Raw genomic sequence first — 21,671 nt, forward strand, 5'->3', positions numbered from 1 at the left:
TATTTTAGGAACCATTCTAGGTGCTGGTGGTTCAAATAGAAAACCAGACAGACAAGATCCCTGTTCTTGTGGAACGTACATTCTAAGGGAATCAGGATTAATAGCCTACCAGATAAAGCTCCAATGACTTATCTTGGAATTCATTCCCACCCATTGGGATGGTCTTTGTGTCTTTTCTCCGACTGCACCTCCGGATACTACTTTTCACTCACTCTCTACCCATGTATCCCTCAGGTGAGGATACTGAAGTTCAAAGGGGGCAGGGTGAAGGTCTTATCCAAAGACATATAGCCACTGGGCATTAAAGTTGGGATTCAATCCATATATAATGGGTCCAAAGCCTGGTGCTCTTGTACGTATATTCCAAGTTCTGGACATACAATAGGGGCTCAAAACTACTTCTGGACCATAGTCTCACATTTATTTTTCCTTCCTTTGACACCATCCCAGGCCAGAGCATACTTCTTCTGGTTAACCTGAACAACAGATCATAGAGTTTGCTTTCAAAGTTTCCAAGACCAGGTCCCAGAGTAACTCTGTTCAATGGAGAGCCAGTCAGTGTGAGGGACAGGTGGGGCCTTGAGAGGGCTTTGTGAGCTGAGGAGACTCCTGGGATCCCGGTTTGTTATAGACTCCAGGATTCTGTGGACTTTGGTAATCCCACAGATATTGGAGACTGCAGGTAGGCACATAGTTTTCATAGGCTTCATGAGCTCTGGTTTACCTTGCTTTTTCTGGAAGTTTAAGGTACGTGGTGCTAGAGAAAGGTAAAGAAAGAAGAATGTTGGAATAAGTCTAGAAGTGAGGTATCCAATTCTTTTTTTTTTCACAAATAGTTTATTGTCAAGCTGTTTTCCATATAACACCCAGTGCTCATCCCCACAAGTGCCCTCCTCCATGCCCATCTCCCCCTTCCCCCACACCCATCAGTCCTCGGTTTGTTCTCAGCATTCAAGTGAGGTATCCAATTCTTAAATGGACAGAATCCTATGTCTCCCTGTGAGCACAGAATTACAGCAACGTGGAGCAGGCATTGTCGTCACCTTTTCTCAGAACCCCATGATCTGCAAACCTGTTTTCTCTCACTGTACCTTCCTGTGCATTCCCAGCACTAGGAGCCACCTGATGTTCCCCAGAGTCTTCTGGGGAGTTCTGCCTGACTTCCCCAGGGAGGGTCAGTCCCTCCCTCCTCAACCACAACCCCTGTCTCAGCCCTGTTGCTGCAAGGCTGCCTTCCCACCAGCCTGCTTGCTCTCTGAGGACAGGGGCCTGAGTCTGACCCATTTCTGAGGCCCCGGCATTGCCCAGCATGGGGGTTGGGAGATACTGTAGGATATCTTGGTGGAATTTAACAGCTGCATGGTTTATCCACAAAGGGACACCAGCTTCTGGTGCAGGGCTACAGGAGGGCAGCAGAGCATTTCCAGTCCTAGAGAACTCAAAATGGTACATAACTGTGAGGCCTGCCTCTTCCAAGCCCTGCTGAGGATATGGGGTGCAAGGTAAATGAAGGAATACCTTGGCTTTGGTCTGCTCTCCAAGCACTTCAGGCTAACTTGGGCCTATGGTATCTACATACCGTGTTGACCACAGTCTACCAAACGCTCAGAGACCAAAGCCTTTGGCTTCTATTCTGATGCCACAAACACTGTTAGGGGTTCTTTCAACCCTGGTCTCAATGGGGACTCAGTGTAAAGGTGTGTGTGTGTGTGTGTGTGTGTGTGTGTGTACACATTGCTGATTCTAATTACCCTTAAGAGTTATTTCTCTTAATTTTCATCCTTCTTCCCCTCTGTGGGCCTTGGCTTCACCATCTATAAAATAATCTGCAAGCACATTCTGACATTCTAGATGCCCTATAGGACTGATGGTGGTGACTCCTTTAAACACTGTATGTGCCTCTCCTCATGAGTCTTATTGCCATTATGCTGATAGACTAGACTAGACACAATGGGTACCCACCAATATCTGGCTCTCTGAAGATGGAGTGATTGCGGATTTTTCTGGCTCCTTAGGCTTCAGAGACATCTTGGGTTCTTGGCATGCTCTGACTTTTGGGCTCTTTTCTGCTTTGACTGCTGCAATTTTCTTTGCCAGCTTCCTTCTGATATGTTTCATTCTAAGAAAATGACCCCCCTCCCCTGATCAGTTCTGGCTCTCTGTCCCCCCACCCCCAGTGGGCTCTGGTCTTGACCAGAAGTTTTGGTTAGCTTCAACGACACCACTGGCTTGCTGTGTTATCTAGGGCAAGCCACACAACCTCTCTGGGAATTGGTTTTGTCCTCTGTACAATGGGGAAACCTCGCTTATTGTGGCTCTTCTTTCTCACCCCTGATAGCCAGTTAGTCCCAAGTATCATCATCTCTCTGACTGCCCCTCATCACTTACCCAGCCCACACTGGGCTCTTTGCTGTGTAGTCTTCCTGCCTGGCCTCATGCCTCTGGCTCTTGCCCTCTGCTCTGTGTACAGACACCCTGCACTAGGAGCTTTTCTTCCCAGCTTAGCACTGTTCCATGGCTCCCAACTGAGGATCAAGTCCAAGATACTTTGACTGGCCAGAGGCCTCCCTGTGCCAAGCTCTCTGGCCTGACCTCTGGCCTCCTTACTCTGGGCTTCTAGCCAAAACATTTAGCCAAGTTTCAAGAGTCTTTATGAACTAACACCAAGAAGCTTTTTCAACTTCATGTTTAGCCATTTCCTGTCACTCTCAATGCACCTGACATTGCACAGAGACACCGGCAATTCCTCAAATGTGTCTCTGGGGTCTGCATATACTACTTTCCACCCAGCAAATGAGCACTCAGCCCCTCAGGACCACTTCAGACAGCACCCTGGGGAGCTCTGCTGGCTTTTCCGTGGCTGCCACTTCCTCTTTTGCTTTCTCCTTTATGAAATTCACTGAAATTTCCCTTGGGCCTTGTTTGTGGCTCAGCATAGTCCTGGATGGCCCTGGACTGTGGTGACCATGTTTGGTGCCTCCTTCCCTTGCTAGACCCTTAGCTCCTTGGGGCCAACCGTTCTGTCTTTCCCTTTCCCTGCCAGCACTGAGGCCAGGGCCTGCTGGGAATGGTTTTAGCCCTGGTGCTCACATGAGTGGGATGAGGCAGAAGAACAGAAGTGCAGCAGCAATGGCTCCATAGACCACGCCCTGGATCAGCCCTTCCATGAAAGTCTGGGGAAGAAAAGAACTCTTTCCTGGAGGAAGAGAGCATGTGAGACAGGCTTCTCTCCTGAGAGCCTGGAGTCAGAGTCCAAGCTCTGCACCCTCCCCATCCCACTTCCTCACCCAGGCACTGTGCCCCCTCTACCCTCACTTGGCATCAATAGGATGCTCAAAGCATGGGTTCCATTTTGGTTCTTCCCCTCACAGAGAAGGCTCGTGCTCATTTTTGGCTGCTCTGTCAGGCTGATGGTGCTGTTGGCCCAGGGGGCGATTATGGTGGAAGTCACCTGGACACTGCTATCCACACTGTTCACACCCATGGGAGCCCCTCCCATCCACCACTGCACAGAGGGTGTGGGGATCCCATAGAAGGAACAGCTGCACAGAAGAGTCTTCTCCAAGGAACAGGAAGAATAGAGCAGGCTGGCAGGTGCTGTGGGGAAGAGGGTCAGCAATCAGCAAGCATCCTGACTTCCTGACTTCCTGACTTCCACTTCCTCCAGGACCCAGCCTTCTCCTTATTCATGACTTCCAAGGAGCTTCCAAAAGACTTTCTGGAAGCCCAGAGGAGCTGGGCTTCACAGACAAGCTCCCCTTCATTCTTTCCCCTCACCTGGCCTCAAAGTGATCGTTGGACCTGACTAATGGCAAGGGAACTTCCTGAGAATCTACACTGCCTATGAGCCCTTACCTGACCCCCACCCCCACCCCCAGACTCTTCCTTCCATCCCTCAGGCTCTGCTTCTTCCCAGCTCCCTCTGTGATCAAGTTCTCCCACTCTCTTTTACTGTCCAGATGCTGTTGGGCAAGTCACTTCCCCTCTCTTTGCTCTTTACCAGTTTGGAAAATAGGGGTATTCGCTGAACCTGTATCATGATATCATCAATGTAAGTATAAATGCCCTGGGGCACCTGGGTGAATTGGTTTTGGCTCAGGTCATGATCTCACAGTTTGTGAGTTTGAGCCCCACACTGAGCTGTGCGCTGACAACGTGGAGTCTGCTTGGGATTCTCTCTCTACCTCTCTCCCTCTCTCTCTGCACCCCACCCCCCAAAATAAATAAACTTAAAAAAAGGAATGAATTCCCGGCGGTTGGCAGTGTTCCTAGCTGAGTACATGGTAAAGAGTTCCCCATTCAATAAATAGAACACTTTGCTAGATTTTCTTCTTCCCAGTCCCAAGTGGCCTTGGAGCACTCATCCTAAGCAGAGATCACTATGGCACTTTCTGGGTAAGAACACTGAGCCTGCTTCACGCTACACAGAACAGGTGGGATATGGTATCCACTTGGTGACTTTCGTCAGTTAATAGGGAACAGTCACCCTCTTCAAGGTCTCTAATGAGGAATCAGTTCTTAATATTACTGACAATGCATATATTGTCACTGGGAGTTGTTTGAGATTACTGGAAGAAAGGGGTCATTTCCCCCTAAACAGTAGCCTTTGATCTTGGACTTTACATCTGGGTCACACAGGGGCGGGGGAGAGGAGTTTGCAGGGATTCTCTCCCACTGCTGTCCTCTGGATTATGTATTTTTACCATCTGAGAAAGCATGCCTGTGGACAGTTACTGACAAACCCAGGAAAACTGACTAACTCTGGGTCTTCCAGCATTTTGTGCTCATATGTTCAACCTCCCTGGCTGAGCGCCCACTCTCACCCCTAACTCCGCTCCCTGGCTCAATCTGCTCTTCAGGATCCGACACACAGATGTCTAATCTGTGTTGGTTATTTGGTACCTTACACCCTTATGTCCTCTTCTGAGACCCTGTAGCCCAGCTCACCCTGGTCCTGGCACCTCAGACACCTCCAGCGCTGCCTCTCGCCACTACTCACCCATCTGCAGCAGCAATGGTCCTCAGGAAGAGGAGGGGCCCAGGGTCTTTGCCTCAGCTGGCTCTCACATCAGAGCCATGTGGTTCAGGAGGGATGAGATGGCGAATAACTGAAAGAGGATGTGGGTGGGAAATAGAAATTATTCTCAGCAAGCTAGGGGCTTGTGTCTCAGGTCATCCTGGAGGTCTGTCCATCCTCAGAAGCCGGAATTACATGGGGTGAGATGTTCAAGAGCATCTAGGGACAGGAAGCACCCCTATAGCCTCTGGGCGACCCCAATGCCACATCTCTTTCTCTCTCCCCTGGTCTTTCCCTCCCAGACCCAGCCCACTTGGGAGAAACTCAGTTACCATATCCCTTGGGTTCTGTCTCAAAGCAAATAGGGTTTCATGGAAGGGCCGTGTATCTCAGGGGGACAGGACCAGTCTGGGTATTCCCATAGGAGCCACAAGAGGAACTGCCTAGAACAGGAGCGACTCAGGCCAGGTGGCCAGGGAGGAGTGATGGTCCGGAAAGAAAGACATGCTTGAGTTGGTATGTGGGCCGTGAGGGATGGAGAGGATGGGACAGCTTTCTTTCTTTCTTTTTAAGTTTATTTATTTCTGAGAGAGAGAGAGGGAGAGAGAGCACAAGTGGGGGAAGGGCAGAGAGAGAGGGGAACAGAGGCTCTGAAGAAGGCTCTGCACCAACAGCAGTGAGCTGGATGCAAGGCTCAAACTCACAAACCGTGAGATCATGACCTGAGCCAAAGTCAGACGCTCAACTGACTGAGCCACCCAGGTGCCCCAAGGAGGGGACAACCTTAGATCCTTTGGGAAAATGGAAATGGACAGGAACTCCTACTGCTGATAGGATAAGTTCCAAACTTCTTTGCTTTGCAAATGCGATTCTCCACAATTTTGCCTCCCCCTTGCTTTCTGCCCCACCCCCTGTGCCTTTCCCAACATTTTCCACACCAAAGGGAAAGTGCTGCCTTCTCCAGTGTTCACCTTACACATCGTTCCCTTTTCGTAGCTTTTCCTCTGGCAACTCTGCTCCGCGCACCTTCAAATCCTACTTCAGTTTCAAAGCTGAGTTCCGTGCCACTTCCTGCATCTCCTGATCTCTCTGCCAGGTCAGAAGTGCAGAAATCTCTCCCTTTCCAGAAGGACCCAAGTATTTCCTTTGTAGTTTCTTGAGGAAAGAGTCTGTTTTTCCCTCCTAGTGGAGTTGTTTTATGCAGCAAAACAACAACTATCCACCCTGCTCTTCATTACTAACAAACCTAACTTTGTTTATGGGTGCGTTGGTGCAAGTTAAAGCACTGTTTTGTCCTCCTTTGCAGTTAACTGGTGGCACCCGACATTGTTCTATTGGAAGTGGGCTGGGGTTCCTGGGAAAGTCTTCCTTTCCTGATACTGTCATTTCCTTCTTCCTTGCCACTTTCTTCTCCTTCCTCCCTAGAACATGGATGTGATCCTGGAGGTAGAGCAGCCATTTGGCAGCCATGAGGTGACTACGAGGATGAACACCACTCATGAAGGATATTCTAGCAGAACAGTTTTGAGGAGCCCAATCCCTGATGGCTACACCAGCCTCTGCACAGCCTATCTCTGTACATCTCTTTGGGTGAGGAAGGCAAACTCTTATTTGGTTAGGTCACTCTAGTTGGGAAGCTAATGAAATATTTTAGTAGCGGATCTGCCTGAGACTGAGCCCTTTAAGGGAAGGCCCTACATCAAACAGACCCTTGTGACCTCAGAAGAGCTTAGAAAATGACCTTGCTTGGGGTGCCTGGGTGGCTCAGTGGGTTAAACATCTGACTCTTTTTTTTTTAAGTTCATTTATTTTGAGAGAGAGAGAGAGAGAGAGAGAGAATCCCAAGCAGGCTGCATGTGGACAGCTCGGAGCCCAACGTGGGGCTCCAACTCACAGACTGTTAGATTGTGACCTGAGCCAAAATCAAGAGACAGGCACTTAACAAACTGAGCCACCCAGGCACCCCAAGGGTCCTACCCTTGATCTTGGCTCAGGTCACAATCTCACAGTTTGTGAGAGCGAGCCCTGTGTCGGGCTCTGTGCTGACAGTGCAGAGCTTACTTGGGATTCTCTCTCTCCCTCTCGATCTGCTCCTCCCCCCTTCAAAATAAATAAGTAAACATTAAAAAAGAAAGAAAGAAAATGACCTTGTTTTATAGTCACTGATAAAATATTCACCTGTCCATCTTGTCTTTCCTCAAACTATCAGGGGTGGTGTGGTGTGGGGGGAATAGTTTAAATAAAGAGTCGACTTAAGAGCAGGGACCCTGGATTTGAGCACTGATTATATAAGTTATGTCACTGATTCACTGGAGGACCACAGACAAATCCTTTCCTTCTCTGGGCCATGAGTCCTTCATTTCTGAGTAAATTCCTGGAAAAGGCAGGATGAGGGGAAGTGTCCCTAGTCTGTAACACCTTGTGGCAGATGCTGCTGGCTTCTGGCCCAGGAGGTATCCCCACACCATTATCCCTGTTGTCTCCACTACAGAGACCAAAAATAATAAATATTATTGTTCCCAGGTTTCCTCATGTGAATGTCCCGCTAGTCGGGTGACACAGTTTTGGTCAAGGAAAAATAAAACAACCTTTCCAACGATATTGATATTTTACTGTTCAGAAAGGTCACTCAAACCTAGAAGGGAAAAAGAAAGCAAAACCCTAAATTTGAACACAAACAAGATCTAGTAAACAAATTAAAACAATGATAACAGAACCATCCTGAAAGAATATCTACTTGAAGTAACCTTGGAATGCAGTGCTCTGACGGTACTGTCTTAAGGGAGACAAGCTATCAATACAAACCCTTGGCTTAAAAGAACAAATTCTATTTCCATATTCTGTTCATTGAAAGACCCTAGAAGTAATGGCATATCCCTAGTGATAAACATGCTTAGCACCTATGTCGTGGTTTCTAAACAATATCCATCAGTGGGATGGAGCCTGCGTAAACCAGCTTTAAAAAGCTGATTATTAAATTTTCAAAAATGTTACAAGCTGGTTGTCAAACACAGCCATTATTAAAAATTAAGCTGTATAAACTTATAAACAAATCATATTAAAAACAAAGGTAATAAGCACTCAAAACTGATTACTTCATGATTTTTCTATTGCATTTTACAGTTATGTGTCCTTGAGGTTATTCACACCGTATTGTATCTGTGTGATGGAAATACCACATAACGGTGTGCTACTGTATCTCTTCTTAACTCTATATGATGATGAGTTGGTGGCTTGAAACTGTCTCCAGTGAGAGTTTCTACACAGCAGACGTTGGCAATACTACAATTCAGGGTTTCTTTTTCCCTTTGGAGATCTGGCTAGTAAATATTTACTAGCATACCATTGTTAATATTTCCCACTCAAAGGAACCCATTCATGTTGAAACAGCCTTCCATAAACCAAGCAGCTCTTTATTGGTCAATTGAGAGCGACTCACTGTCACCACCCAAGTGGCAGCTCTTCAGGTGGTAAAAGGAAAGGAAAGAGGTCACCTGCTCACGAATACGATGCCTACCTCCTCACATTCCCACGGTCCCACGTTCCTCTATAAACCATTTCCATGTATTACTGAACTCTTCTGGACCTGGTCTTCCTTATTAGCACGTGTGTCCAACATTACCAAAGGTATCATGGGTATTTCAGGTTTCAGGATTATTTTACTTCCCTCAGTCCTATGGGCAGTTTCCATCAGAGTTCAATAGCCAGCTAGTTGTACGTCTCTCAAATGGAAATTTCCTGATTAAAAAAAAAAAAAAAAAAATCCCAGTGGTTGCCACAGGGTGGTGCTCGCTGGCTATTGCCATAAAATGCAGTCTGCATAAAGACTCCAAGACTTCACTCTAGTGGTTTTATGGTTAGGAGTTGGCCATATTCCCAAATGTAGAATATGTGTCACCCAAAATCTAAATCATTCAAACGCTGGCTTCTGATATGTTGTTTTTTTTTCCCCCACCAGGTATCCTATATTTTTCTAATTAACAACCTGTGTGGGCTTGGGCAATTTTATTGGTTCCCATTTAGCATATGCTGGCTGAAGGGAGGATTTACATGCCTCCTGTTTCATAATAGTAGGTAAGGGAGGTGTTTCCCAGTCAGGCGCAGTATGTACGTACATTCAGATGAGGGAGGAGACACAATGGATTCACATAAAATCTGTTCAAGTATTATATTTTTCATCTAAACCTCCACTTTAACTCCCTTAATCCGTCTATTCCTGTATCTTCCCAATCTAACTATAACTCCCACTAGGACTCACAATGCATGGGGGCCCCAGCTTAAGGAATCCCAGAAGCATCTCTTCTCATGACCATTTTACCACAAATGTGCATGTGGCTTTGAGTCCCCGGCTGGGCATGGAGCCAATGAACCAGGCCCTTTTACCAATCATCATCTTTTATTTCTTTTAAAGAATATTTATTTATTTTGAGAGAGCAAGCACACATTGGGGACAGGCAGAGAGAGAAGGAGAGAGAGAATTCCAAGCAGGTCCTGCACTGTCAGTGCAGAGCTGGACTCCGGGCTTGATCCCACAAACTGCAAGATCATGACCTGAGCTGAAGTCAAGAGTAGGTTGCTCAAACAACTGAGCCACCCACGCACTCCTGACCAATCATCATATTGATTAAATCATGGACCATGACCACAAGCAACTTGAAGTTCAGGTCCCAGTGTCATAGTTGCCTTTGGGCTTGTGAAATTCTTCCACACTAGGGCAACTAGAACAGATTTTATTGGGATCCTTCAAAGTTGGGGGGATATCTGAGGGTCCACCCAAACTCCAAGAGCACTGCACTGAGACCTTTGTTTTGAGCCCATCAATTTCCATTTTATTCATTCAGTTTCTTTATTTTTTTAATGTTTACTTTTGAGAGACAGAGAGAGAGAGAGAGAACATGAGTAGGGGAGGGGCAGAGAGAGAGGGAGACACAGAATCTGAAGCAGATTCCAGGCTCTGAGCTGGCAGCACAGAACCTGACGTGGGGCTCAAACTTACAAACCATGAGATCATGACCTGAGCCAAAGTTGGAGGCTTAACTGACTGAGCCACCGAGGTGCCCTTATTCATTCAATTTCTTCATAACTGTTTAAAGATTTTCCTCTCTGTTGAGATGAGTCCCTTTGACACTCCCTTTATCTTTCTCCATTGTCTTGTGAATCACTTTAATTTTCTTGGCTACCTATTGTTCCAGTGGTAGCCCTGAGACCAGCAGCCATAGCTCAGACTGGACAGAACCCAAACTTGGACTAGCATTAGGATCCACTCAGCTCTTTTCTTTACTTTCATTATAGCTTTTACAGATAAAAGCAGCCAAGGGATTGTTATATTTAGCTTGTTTCTTGAGATTTTGAATTTCCTTATGCATCTAGTGAGTCAACTTCTTCAGAGTTGGATCCATAATTTAAAAAACCAAAAAACATTGGTAACTTTAACTTCCTGTAACTAATTGCAGAACAGCTGTATTTTCATGCTCATGAGTGACTTTGGGGACATACAGGAATGAAAGGTTCCTCATCCCCTGATTTCACATCTTTGCTCTCCCCAAACCATATGTATCACTGAGTTAAGGTTCTCACAAACCTCATTTCTGAGGCCAACTGCAAAATTAGGGAACAGTCCCAAAAACATACCCTCACTTTTTTTTAATGTTTACTTATTTTTGAGAGAGAGAGAGAGAGAGATACAGAGTGAGAGTGGGGAAAGGAAAGAGAGAGAGGGAGACACCAAATGTGAAGCAGGCTCCAGGCTCTGAGTTTTCAGCACAGAGCCCAATGTGGGGCTCAAACTCGCAAACCATGAGATCATGACCTGAGCTGAAGTCAGAAGCTTACCGACTGAGTCACTCTTTGGGCTCCCTAAAAGGCCCTCACTTCTGATACCAATTGTAGACTTTAGAGGTCTCTAAAACCACCCTCACTTTTTTTTTTTATTTTATTTTATTTTATTTTATTTTATTTTATTTATGTATGTATGTATGTATTTATTTTTATTTCTAGGAGAGAGAGAGAGAGACAGCGTGAGCAGGGGAGGGTCAGAGAGACAGGGAGTCACAGACTGAAACAGGCTCCAGGCTCTGAGCTGGCAGTCAGCACAGAGCCCGACGCAGGGCTCGAACCCACGAACCGCGAGATCATGACCTAAGCGAAAGTCGGACGCTTAACCGACTAAGCCACCCAGGTGCCCCAACCACCCTCACTTCTAAAGGGAATGCCAGCTTCCCTATTTTTTGCCCCTGCTTCCAGCACAGAACCAAAGTAGACCCTGCTCCCCAATTCAATCACATGAGATACTCCCACCCCTTCCTTCCTTCCTTCCTTCCTTCCTTCCTTCCTTCCTTCCTTCGAGACAGAGAGAGAGAGAGAGCCACAGGGCAGAGGGAGAGAAAGAGAATCTTAATCTTAAGGCACGCCTGGAGCCTGTCACAAGGGCTTGATCCCATGACCCTGGGATCATGACCTGAGCCAAAACCAAGAGTCAGATGCTCAACTGACTGAGCTACCCAAGCGCCCCTAAATTGCCCCTACTTCTAATTAGCTAACCTCCAGCTTCCCCATGATAACAATCTCCAATCAGACCCTATCTGAAATCCTTCTTTTTATCCACCATGCTGCTTCCCTTTGAGTTGTTGCCAAATGCAAGTGATGGTGGCTGACTCTCCTGCTACAGCAAACTCTGAATAAGTAACTTGTTTGTTCTCATTTGGGTCATCTTTTCTTGTTTCCAGGAACCCTGAGGAATTAAGTCTTACAGTTTCCTCAAACTGAAGCTCAAGCAAAGAAGTGATTTTCCCAGAGCATTGATCCAGTGTAGTTAGAGATGGATTTAAAACTCAAGTTCCTCTTGACGGAGGACCAAGGGGGAGAAGAAGGGCGGAAATGGTGGAGGAAAGGGAGAGAGGCAAACCATGAGAGACTCTTGAATGCTGACAAAAACTGAGGACTGATGGATGTGGGGGGGAGGGGGGGATGGGCATGAAGGAGGGCACTTTGGGGATGAGCACTGAGTGTTATGTAGAAACTAATTTGACAATAAACTATTTGTAAAAAAAATAAAAAAAAAAATAAAACTCAAGTTCCTCTTGCTCCACGTCAACCTTCCAAGAAGCAGAAAAATCCAAGAAGCAGAAAAATGTATAAACTACCTACATTCTTTGGCCTGTAGGCAACAGAGCAAGGGTAAAAAGTAATATTAAAAGTTCAAACATCCTTGGTCTCATCTCAGAAAAAGGAAAAAAAAAACAAACCACGAATCACCTAAAACTTAGGAAACATGTCTCTAAATCAAATGAAATAGTACATAGGAAGAAATCAAGAGTCTAAACCTTCGAGTCCTTTGTGACTACTCTCTTTTCTCTCATGGCCGGCAGCCATGTTGGAAAATCCTGTGGGCACTGCTTTCAAAATACACTCAAGGGGCACCTGGGTGGCTCAGTTGGTTAAACGTCTGACTTTGGCTTAGGTCATGATCTCGTGGTTCGTGGGTTTGAGCTCCACATCAGGTTCTGTGCTGGCAGCTCAGAGCCTGGAACCTGCTTCAGATTCTGTGTCTTCGTCTCTGCCCCTCTTCTGCTCACACTCTATCTCTCTCTCCTTCAAAAATAAATACATTAAAAAACTTTTAAAAACACACACACAAAAAAACAAAATACACTCAAAACCTCACCACTTCTCGTCACCTCCACTGCTGCCACCCTGGCCCAAGCCACCAGCCTCGCTCACCCAGACCACTGCAGGGACCTGCTTACTAGCCTTGCTGCTTTGCCTTAGTCCCTGTCCATTCTATTCCCTGTGTTGTGGCCAGAGGAAGCCTATCAACACCTCAGTAAGAGCCTGCCCTTTCTCTGCTCCAAACTCTCCAAAGCTCTGCATGAGGCAGCCCCTCTCCCTTTACCTCTCTGACCTCACCTCCTGCCACTCTACAGAGGCTCTGGTTTCTACTTCAAAGCACAGTCTGCAGGCACCTGGGTAGCTGAGTTGGCTAAGCGTATGATTCTTGGTTTCCACTCAGGTCACAATCTCACAGTCTGTGAGATCAAGCCCTGCGTGGGGCTCTGCGCTGACAGCTTGGAGCCTGCTTGGGATTCTCTCTCTCTCTCTCTCTCTGCCCCCCCCCCAAAAACAAATAAACATTTAAAAACAAACAAATAAACCACCATTTGGATGTTGGAATGAGTCCTGTCTGGGTCCTCGCCCAGGCTTTGCTAGTAAATCACTGAATAGACTTGGTCAAATATTTTCTTTCTTCTCTCTGGTTTTCCTTTGATTTCCTCATCTGTAACATGAGTGGGTTTTTAATTTGAGGTTGAGTGATCCGTCTAGCTCTAAAATTCCAATTTCTTCTTGCTTTTCTCCTGTCAGGCTGTAGAGATACGGGGGATGACTCCTCATGCACCCTCTTTTTTCCCTCCCCTTTATACTTCCTTTGCCCATCATTTTACCTTTGGCTCTTCTTCCAAGGGCTCCAGGATATTTTTCGTCCTCAGCACACTTCCGACCGTGTATGTCCTTGACAGAGTCTAAATCCTACAAAGGGCTTTTCCGACTTGCTGCGGGAACACCCACTTTTGGATGACTGGCCTACTTATGCTAACTGGAAAGCTGATTTTCTAGGGACGCCAAGGACTAACAGAGAAACTCATTAACCGGATTACACTCGGGATAACCGAAAGACTAATGACTGAGCGCCTCACAAGGGGATTAATTTATTAAGAGACGGATTCAGAGCGAGCATAATTAACAGACGAGCAGGGCTGGCTACGAAGTAGGTGGATTATCAGATTCACTGATTAATTGGTTTGCAAGGGGACCTGTTCGACTCATAAGGACGCTAATCTGATCTTTAATCAACAGACCGCTTGGCGGGCTTATTAGACCGGTGACCCCCCTGGCTGCCCTTGAGGCCGACCTGGTGATCGACTTGGTGGCAGGCTGAATGCAGACAGGCTCCTGGCGAACTGACTGAGCCTCCGCAGACGAGCGATCCAAACTAGTCTCTGCCACCGACAGGCTCCAGGAGGCCTCTCAGGTGGGAGAACCGCCCTGGTGCCCAACCGACCCCCAGTGACTGAGCCCAGGACCGTCTGACTGACAGGGAAGCCCCGTCTTTAGGGTAGCCCAGTTTCGGCCGTCTCAACGCCAAGCCGCTCACTCAACGGTAGCCAGGAAAGAGAAGAGGCCAGGAGAGGGCGTCCGATGCTCGTGGGCTTCCGTCGGTGACGCGGGGAAGGTTGCGGCGCGGCTGGAGTCCGCGGGTCCTGCCTTCCAGCCTTGCCTGGGGCGTGGCTACCCTGAAGCCAATCAGCGGCTGCACGGGCGTATCCCGCAACCAATCAGCGGCTGCACGGGCGTATCCCGCAACCAATCAGCGGCTGCACGTGCCCTTCTGCTGCAGCCAATCAAGGAGGCCGCTGAAGCTTGACAATCCCTGGGAACAATCTTGAGAACTTGAACCAATCCGCACAGTGGGCGAACCCGTGGGCATGTGGGTGCCCGTTTTCTTCTGAGAGGCCCTTCTCGATGATGCTGATGAAAACTCTTCTACCCTCCCTGACTCTGCTGGCTCAAACTCCTCGATGCACTCGTTAAGTACTTTCTTAGCCATTAAAGGTTTTCAGGGTCCGCCTGGCTGGCTCAGTCAGGCGGGGCATCGACTCCTGATCTAGGGGGTGTGAGTCGGAGCCCCACATTGGGAGTAGACAATACCTAAAAATAAAATATTAAAAAAATTTGGGGGGGGGGGCACCTGGATGGCTCAGTCGGTTGAGCGTCGGACTCCGGCTCAGGTCATGATCTCACTGTTCGTGGGTTCGAGCCCCGCGTCGGGCTCTGTGCTGACAGCTCAGAGCCTGGAGCCTGCTTCAGATTCTGTGTCTCCCTCTCTCTCTGACCCTCCCCTGCTCACGCTGCCACTCTCTCTCTCTCAGAAATAATAAAGCATTAAAAAAAATTTTTTTTTTCAGGAGTGCCTGGGTGGCTCAGCCGGTTGAGCCTCCTACTCTTGATTTCTGCTGGAATCTTGATCTCACGGTCAGTGGGTGGGTTAGAGCCCTGACTGCGGCTCTGTGATGTCAGTAGGATGCTTGCTCGCTCGCTCACTGTCTCTCTCAAAAATAAATAAAAATAAACATTAAAAAAACATTTTTGGGACACCTGGGTAGCTCAGTTGGTTAAGCTTCTGATTCTTGGTTTCAGCTCAGGTTGTGATCTCAGGGTTCATGGGTTCAACCCGGAGTAGGGCTCTTCACTGTCAGTGTGGAGCCTGCTTGTGATGCTACCTCTCTCTCCCTCTCTCTCTGGCCCTCACTGGCTCATGCGCCCTCTCTCTCAAAATAAATAAATAAACTTAAATTTTTTTTTTCAGGATACTTTTTGCTACTAAATTAAAGTTTTGCTTATAGTCTGACTACTTCACTAGAATGTAAGCTCACTGTGGGCAGAGTTGTTCTGTTTTTTCAACGGGTTTACCACATGCTTGGTATAGTGAGGATATCTACTATTCATCAATAAATTTTCCTTTAATTGTGAACAGGCTGAAGGGACAGGAACTCAAAGTTTCATGTTAGGTGTATGTTTATTAGTTGGTCACATACTGCCAAAGAATTTTCTGAAGTGAATGAGCCAGCTCAAACTTGCGCCAGCAACCTATGAGAATTGCAGATGCTTCACATCCTTGCCAACATGTGAAAACAGCTGATCTTTAATTTTAGCCATTCTGGTATTTGTGTAATGATACTTAATTGCAGTTTTAATTTACACATCCCTGAGGGGTAATGTTATGTTTATGTTTTTTTTAATTGAAGTAATCAATATACAGTGTTAAATTAGTTTTAGATGTACAATATAGTTATTTAATGCACACAGTGTGTTATCACCATAAGTGTACACACACAGTGCTCATCACCATAAGCATATATCTTAATCACCTTTATCTATTTCACTCATCCTCCCCTCTTGCAACCACTATTTTGTGCTTTAAGAGTCTACTCTTCTTTTCTTTATTCATTTGTTGTGTTTCTTAAATATCACATATGAGTGAAATCATATGGTCTTTGTCTTTCTCTGTCTGATTTATTTCATTTAGCGTAATACACTTAGCTCCATGAAATTTGTTGCAAATGGCAAGATTTCATTCTTTTTTTTATGACTGAGTAATGTTCCATTGTATATATGTACCACATCTTCTTTATCCGTTCATCTACGAATGGACATTTTGGTTACTTCCATGTCTTCGCTATTGTAAATAACACTACAATAAGCATAGCAGTTCACTTACTTTTTTAATGTTGGGTTTTTTTTTTTATTTCTAGGAGAGAGAGAGAGAGACAGCGTGAGGGGAGGGTCAGAGAGAGAGGGAGTCACAGACTCTGAAACAGGCTCCAGGCTCTGAGCTGGCAGTCAGCACAGAGCACGACGCGGGGCTCAAACCCACGAACTGCGAGATCATGACCTAAGTGAAAGTCGGACGCTTAACCAACTAAGCCACCCAGGCGCCCCCGTACTTTTTTAAATTAGTATTTTTGTTTTCTTTGGCTAAATACACACTGTGGAATTCCTGGATATATGATAATTCTATGTTTAATTTTTTGAGGAAACTCCATACTGTTTTCCACAGTGGCTGCAGCCTTCTGCACTCTCACCAGCAAAGCACAAGGTTCCCAGCTTCTCCAAAACCTTATCAACCTTGTTTTTTCTGGTTTTGATAATAGCCATCCTCATGAGCATGAAATGGTATCTCATTCTGATCTTGATTTGCATTTCCCTAATGTCTAGTGATGCTGAGCATCTTTTCAAGTGTTTTCTGGCCATTTATATATCTTCTTTGATGAAATGTTTATTCAAGTTCTTTACCATTAAAAAAATTGGGTTATCGTATTTGTTGTTGAGTTGTAGGATCCCCTTCTATTATCTGTTAATCCTTTATCAGATATCTGACTTGCAAATGCTTTTTTCCGTTCTATGGGTTGCTTTTTCACAATGTCCAAAGAGTCATTAGATGCACGAAAAACTTCAAATCTCCTGAAGTCCAATTTATCTACTTTTTCTTTTGTTACCTGGGTTTTGGTGCCATGCCTGAAGGGTATTGGTTTATAGTTTCATTTTCTTGTAGTGTCTTTGTCTGGCTTTGGTATCAAGATAAAGTTGGCCTCATAGAATAGTTAAGAAGTGTTCTCTCCTCTTTGATTTTTTGGAAGAGTTTGAGAAGAGGTGGTATTAATTCTTTATTTATTACTATTTTCTAGAGGTTTTATTTTTAAGTAATCTCTACAGCCAAGGTGGGGCTTGAATTTACAATGCTGAGATCAAGAGCCACACGCTTTACCAACTGAGCAAGCCAAGTGCCCCTAATTCTTCTTTAATGTTTGGTAGAACTCACTCATGAAGTCATCTGGTGCTCAGCTTTTCTTTGTTAAAAGGTTTTTGATTCCCAATTCAATCTTACTAGTTCTAGGTCTATCAGATTTTTTATTTCTTTATGATTGAGTCTGGCCAGATTGTGTATTTCTAGGAAACACATTTACCTAGGTTACCCTATTTGTTGGTGTACAATTGACCATAGTACTCTCTTATAATATTTTTTTATTTTTGTAGAATCCGTAGCAATGTCCCTACTTTCATTCCTCATTTTGTAATTTGAGTCTTTTTCTTTCTTAGTTGATCTAGCTAAAAGTTGGCCAATTTTGTTGATCTCTTCAAAGAATCAACTCTTGGTCTTGTTGATTTTCTTTATTGTTATTCTATTCTCTTTCATAATATCCATTCTAATCTTTATTATTTTGTTCCTTTTGCTAGCTTGAGGCTTAATTTATTTTTTTTTTGTCTAGTTCCTTAATATGTGAAATTAAGCAGTTTATTTGAAATCCTTCTTCCTTTTTAACTTGAGCATTTACAGTTTTATATTTCTCTCTGATCACTGCTTTCACTGCATCCCATGAATTTTGGCAGGGTGTATATTAGTTTTCACTTGTCTGAGTATTATCTGGTTTTCCTTATGATTTTTTCATTGACCCAATGGTTGCTTAGGAGCATGTTATTTTAATTTCCACATATTTGTGAGTTTTCCAGTTTCCCTTCTTATCATCAATTTCTAGTTGTGTTCCACAGTGATCAGAAAAGATGCTTTGTGTCATTTCCATCTTTTCAGATTCATCTGGACTGGTTTTGTAGCAAGAGGAGTCCTCCTTCCCCTTTTGCAATAATCTCCTTTTCTTATGGCAATAATCCTTTTGAACAAACTCTTGCTTTGTCTAAATCCAAGTTCAGTTTTTTTATGTGGCATACTGAAGGATGAAGTCCAGCCCCCTTACCCTAGAGACAGGGCCTTTGGAGAGCAAGGGCAAGACCCCAGCCAGAGTTTCCAGGAGGAAATTAATCTGGTCTCCTTCACCCCAGGTTCCAGCTAGTGCAGACTGACTGGTCTTGCCCAAAAGCTGCCAGGTCATCTCCTACTTCCTTGTGCCCGATGTTATCACTCCTCATGCTGCTTTTCCTCTCCTCTGCTTGGCCAACTCCTGCTTGCCCATCAAGGTGTGGCTTGAAAGAGGTTTTCTCAGAAAAGCTTTCTCTTTTTTCTTTTTCTTTTAAAAATAAAGTTTATTTATTTATTTTGAAAGAGAGAGACAGCATGACTGGGGGAGGGGCAGAGAGAGAGGGAGTGAGAGAGAATCCCAAGCAGGCTGTGTACCATCAGCACAGAGTTCGATGCAGGGCTTGAACCCATGAGCTGTGAGATCATGACCTGAGCCAAAATCAAGAGTTGGACACTTAACTGAATAGCCACCCACCTGCCCCTGAAAAGCTTTTTGTTATTTATTTACTATTATTATTTTTTTAATTTTTAAGAGAGAAAGAGGCAGAGTGAGCAGGGGAGGGGCAGAGAAAGAAGGAGACACAGAATATAAAGCAGGCTCCAGGCTCTGAGCTGTCAGCACAGAGACAGACGCAGGGCTCGAACTCATGAACCTCAAGATCATGACCTGAGCCAAGGTTAGGTGCTTAACTGACTGAACCACCTAAATGCCCCTTGAAAAGCTTTTTCTAACCCTCTTTTCACCCGTGAAGCAGAGGTCAGAGCTTTTGCCTTTGGGTCCTCAGACCATGGGCTCTACTTATCTGTTTAACATCCCATGTCCATCTTTATAGAAGCCTAATCACACTGTGGTGTTTTTTTTTTTTAAGTTATTTACTCATTTTGAGAGAGAATGTGTGCCTGCAAGTGGGGGAGGGGCAGAGAGAGAGAGAGAGAGAGAGTCCCAAGCAGGCTCCACTCTGTCAGCACAGAGCCTGATGTGGGGCTCAAACTCATGAGATCATGACCCAAGCCAAAGTCAGACACTTAACCAACTGAGCCACCCAGGCGCCCTCACACTGTGTTCTAGTAGGTTGCATATTTCTGTCCCTTCCCCAAATCCTACCCATGAAACTGAGCTTTTCTGAGGCAGGAACTGAATCTTCTTCCTCTTGGAAGAAGTGTTCCCATCACATAATGGGCATGCAGCAAAAGTGTAGAGAACAAAGAAATGGGAAGAAAAGCAGGGATTTCCCAAGGCTCCCCTCATGAATGTGATGTAAAGGAACAGAAATGCACTTAATTGTTTTGTAACTGGCCAGGAGTCAAGTGGTGTCTGTGGTAACCTTGAAAAGAACTGGAGAAAGTTCTTCGTCATTCTGTATGTGTGAGTGTATAGGAGGTCAGTTCTAACTCAGTGGTTCTCAACTGGGGACATTTGTGCACCACCCCCACCATGGACATTTGGCAATGACATTTTTGGTTGTCAAAAATAGGTGTGGGAAGCTCCTGGCATCTTGTGGGTAGAGACCAGGGCTGCTGCTTAACATCCAAAATGTACAGGGCAGCCCCCTCCCCTCTGCACCGCCACAAGCAGAATGATTCAGCCCCTCATATCCACATATCAATAAGGCTGAGGTTGGTAAACAATGCCTTAACCCAACCCGTGGGAGAATGCAGGGTTGCGGGGGCGGGGGGGTCAGGTAGGAAATGCAGCTTGTCTGAGGAGGTGGTATTTGAGCCAGATCTCAAAGGGTAAGTGTGTGCCGTGAAGATGGAGAAAGGGGATAATATCACAGTGAGATGGAAGCATGTGAAGAAAGCATGGAGAGCACAAGGGGCTGGAGATGTTCAGGAAGTGGCAAGGATGTGGCCGGAGATGTGTGAGGCGTGGTGGCTGAGGGAAAAGAGTGAGGCAGGTGACTGTGGGATTGTGGAAATTCTTGAGTAGCCCTCATTGGAGAGGACACCTCATATGGAGGGAAAGGCACGGGGCAGTTAGCAAGTGAGGGACAGATGGGCTGATGGGGAACCCAGAGGCTGGGGAGGTGGCTGTTTCAGTGGTCTGGGAGTTGTGGGAGAGGTCAAGTGAGACCTGATTTGGGGATGCAGAGGAGGGGACAAACCAGGAACTTGGTGACTCATGAGAATGGGCACGGAAAGAGGCGGAAGTGAAACTAAACCCTAGCAGTGAAGACTTGAAATAGGCCTTATACTTCTTATTTTCTCACTTGCACATCACTGGCCTTTCTCTGGGACCACAGAGTTGCCCACTCAATCCGGGTGTGTGCAGAGAATCTGACATCACGTGTCTACACAGGTTGAAGCCTAGAGGTTGTTAGCCAGTGGAATGATTACCTGGGCAGCGTTTGGCCCTTGGCTGAGTGGACTTCGATGGGGCTCCTGGAGCTCACCAGACACCGGGCACAATGCCACCTGGTGCACATTGATTCCCTGCCTTCTCAAAACCACTTGTTGTTATTGTTATCCTCACTTGATGGAGGAACAAGTGGAAACATCAAGAGGTCAAGTGGTGAAGTGGGCATTCGAATCCTGGCAGAATGACTTTGAAGAACGTAAATTATTTTTTTTTAATCACGAGGAAATTATGTTACATGAAATTAATGAAATTTAAAATTAATTAATTATTTTTATTTTATTTTATTTTTATTTCTAGGAGAGAGAGAGAGAGACAGCGTGAGCAGGGGAGGGTCAGAAAGAGAGGGAGTCACAGACTCTGAAACAGGCTCCAGGCTCTGAGCTGGCAGCACAGAGCCTGACGGGCTCGAACCCACGAACCGTGAGATCATGACCTAAGCGAAAGTTGGACGCTTAACCGACTAAGCCACCCAGGCGCCCCGTAATTAATTATTTTTTAAAGATTTCTTTTGAGAGTGAAAGACAGGGGGATCAGGGAGGGGTAAAGAGAGAGGAGGCAGAGCATCTAAAGCAGGCTCTGTGCTGACAGCAGTGAGCCCGATGTGGGGCTCAAACTCATGTACTGTGAGATCATGACCTTAACTGTGAGATCAGGACCTGAGCTGAAGTTGGATGCTTTACTGACAGAGCCACCCAGGAGATCCCAAATTAACGATTTTAAAGCAAACGATTTAGTGGCATTTAGTACGTTCACAATACTGTGTAACTACCACCTCTATCTGATTCCAGAACATTTTTATCACACCAAAAAGAAACCCCTACACCCATTAGAACAGTCACTCTCCCTTCCCTCGTCTCCACAGCCCTGGCAGCCCCTTGTCTGCTCTCTGTCTCTATGAATTTACCTATTTTGTGTATTTCATAGAAATGGAATCATACAATATGTGACCTTTGTGTATGGTGTATTTCATTTAACATATTTTTGAGGTT

General features: G+C 45.7%; 1 protein-coding gene across 2 annotated transcripts; it reads right to left on the bottom strand.

Moving 5' to 3' along the window:
- Nucleotides 1-14,195, bottom strand: SIGLECL1 (SIGLEC family like 1). 2 transcript variants are annotated; one of them, XM_039244386.1, is made up of 7 exons: nt 13,456-14,195; nt 8,535-8,755; nt 5,000-5,108; nt 3,316-3,597; nt 3,091-3,196; nt 1,963-2,119; nt 1-757 (listed from the first exon to the last, which is right to left on the bottom strand). In XM_039244386.1, the coding sequence occupies exons 3-7, from the start codon at nt 5,001-5,003 to the stop codon at nt 743-745; spliced, it is 564 nt and encodes a 187-aa protein (XP_039100317.1). In that variant the 5' UTR covers nt 5,004-5,108; nt 8,535-8,755; nt 13,456-14,195; the 3' UTR covers nt 1-742. The 2 variants fall into 2 exon arrangements, with proteins under 2 accessions (XP_039100317.1, XP_039100314.1); XM_039244383.1 differs by lacking the exon at nt 8,535-8,755.
- Nucleotides 14,196-21,671: the final 7,476 nt, after the last annotated feature.

The sequence above is a fragment of the Hyaena hyaena genome, unplaced genomic scaffold, assembly GCF_003009895.1.
Source record: "Hyaena hyaena isolate Hyena2069 unplaced genomic scaffold, ASM300989v1 scaffold_9, whole genome shotgun sequence".
Taxonomy (NCBI): domain Eukaryota; kingdom Metazoa; phylum Chordata; class Mammalia; order Carnivora; family Hyaenidae; genus Hyaena; species Hyaena hyaena.

Coding starts and splice junctions, on each gene's coding strand:
- SIGLECL1 (XM_039244383.1), bottom strand. Junction 3,197..3,315: donor GAGCATCCTATTGATGCCAA/GTGAGGGTAGAG, acceptor CTCTTCCTCCAG/GAAAGAGTTCTTTTCTTCCC. Junction 2,120..3,090: donor TTCTGCCTCATCCCACTCAT/GTGAGCACCAGG, acceptor TCATTTTCTTAG/AATGAAACATATCAGAAGGA.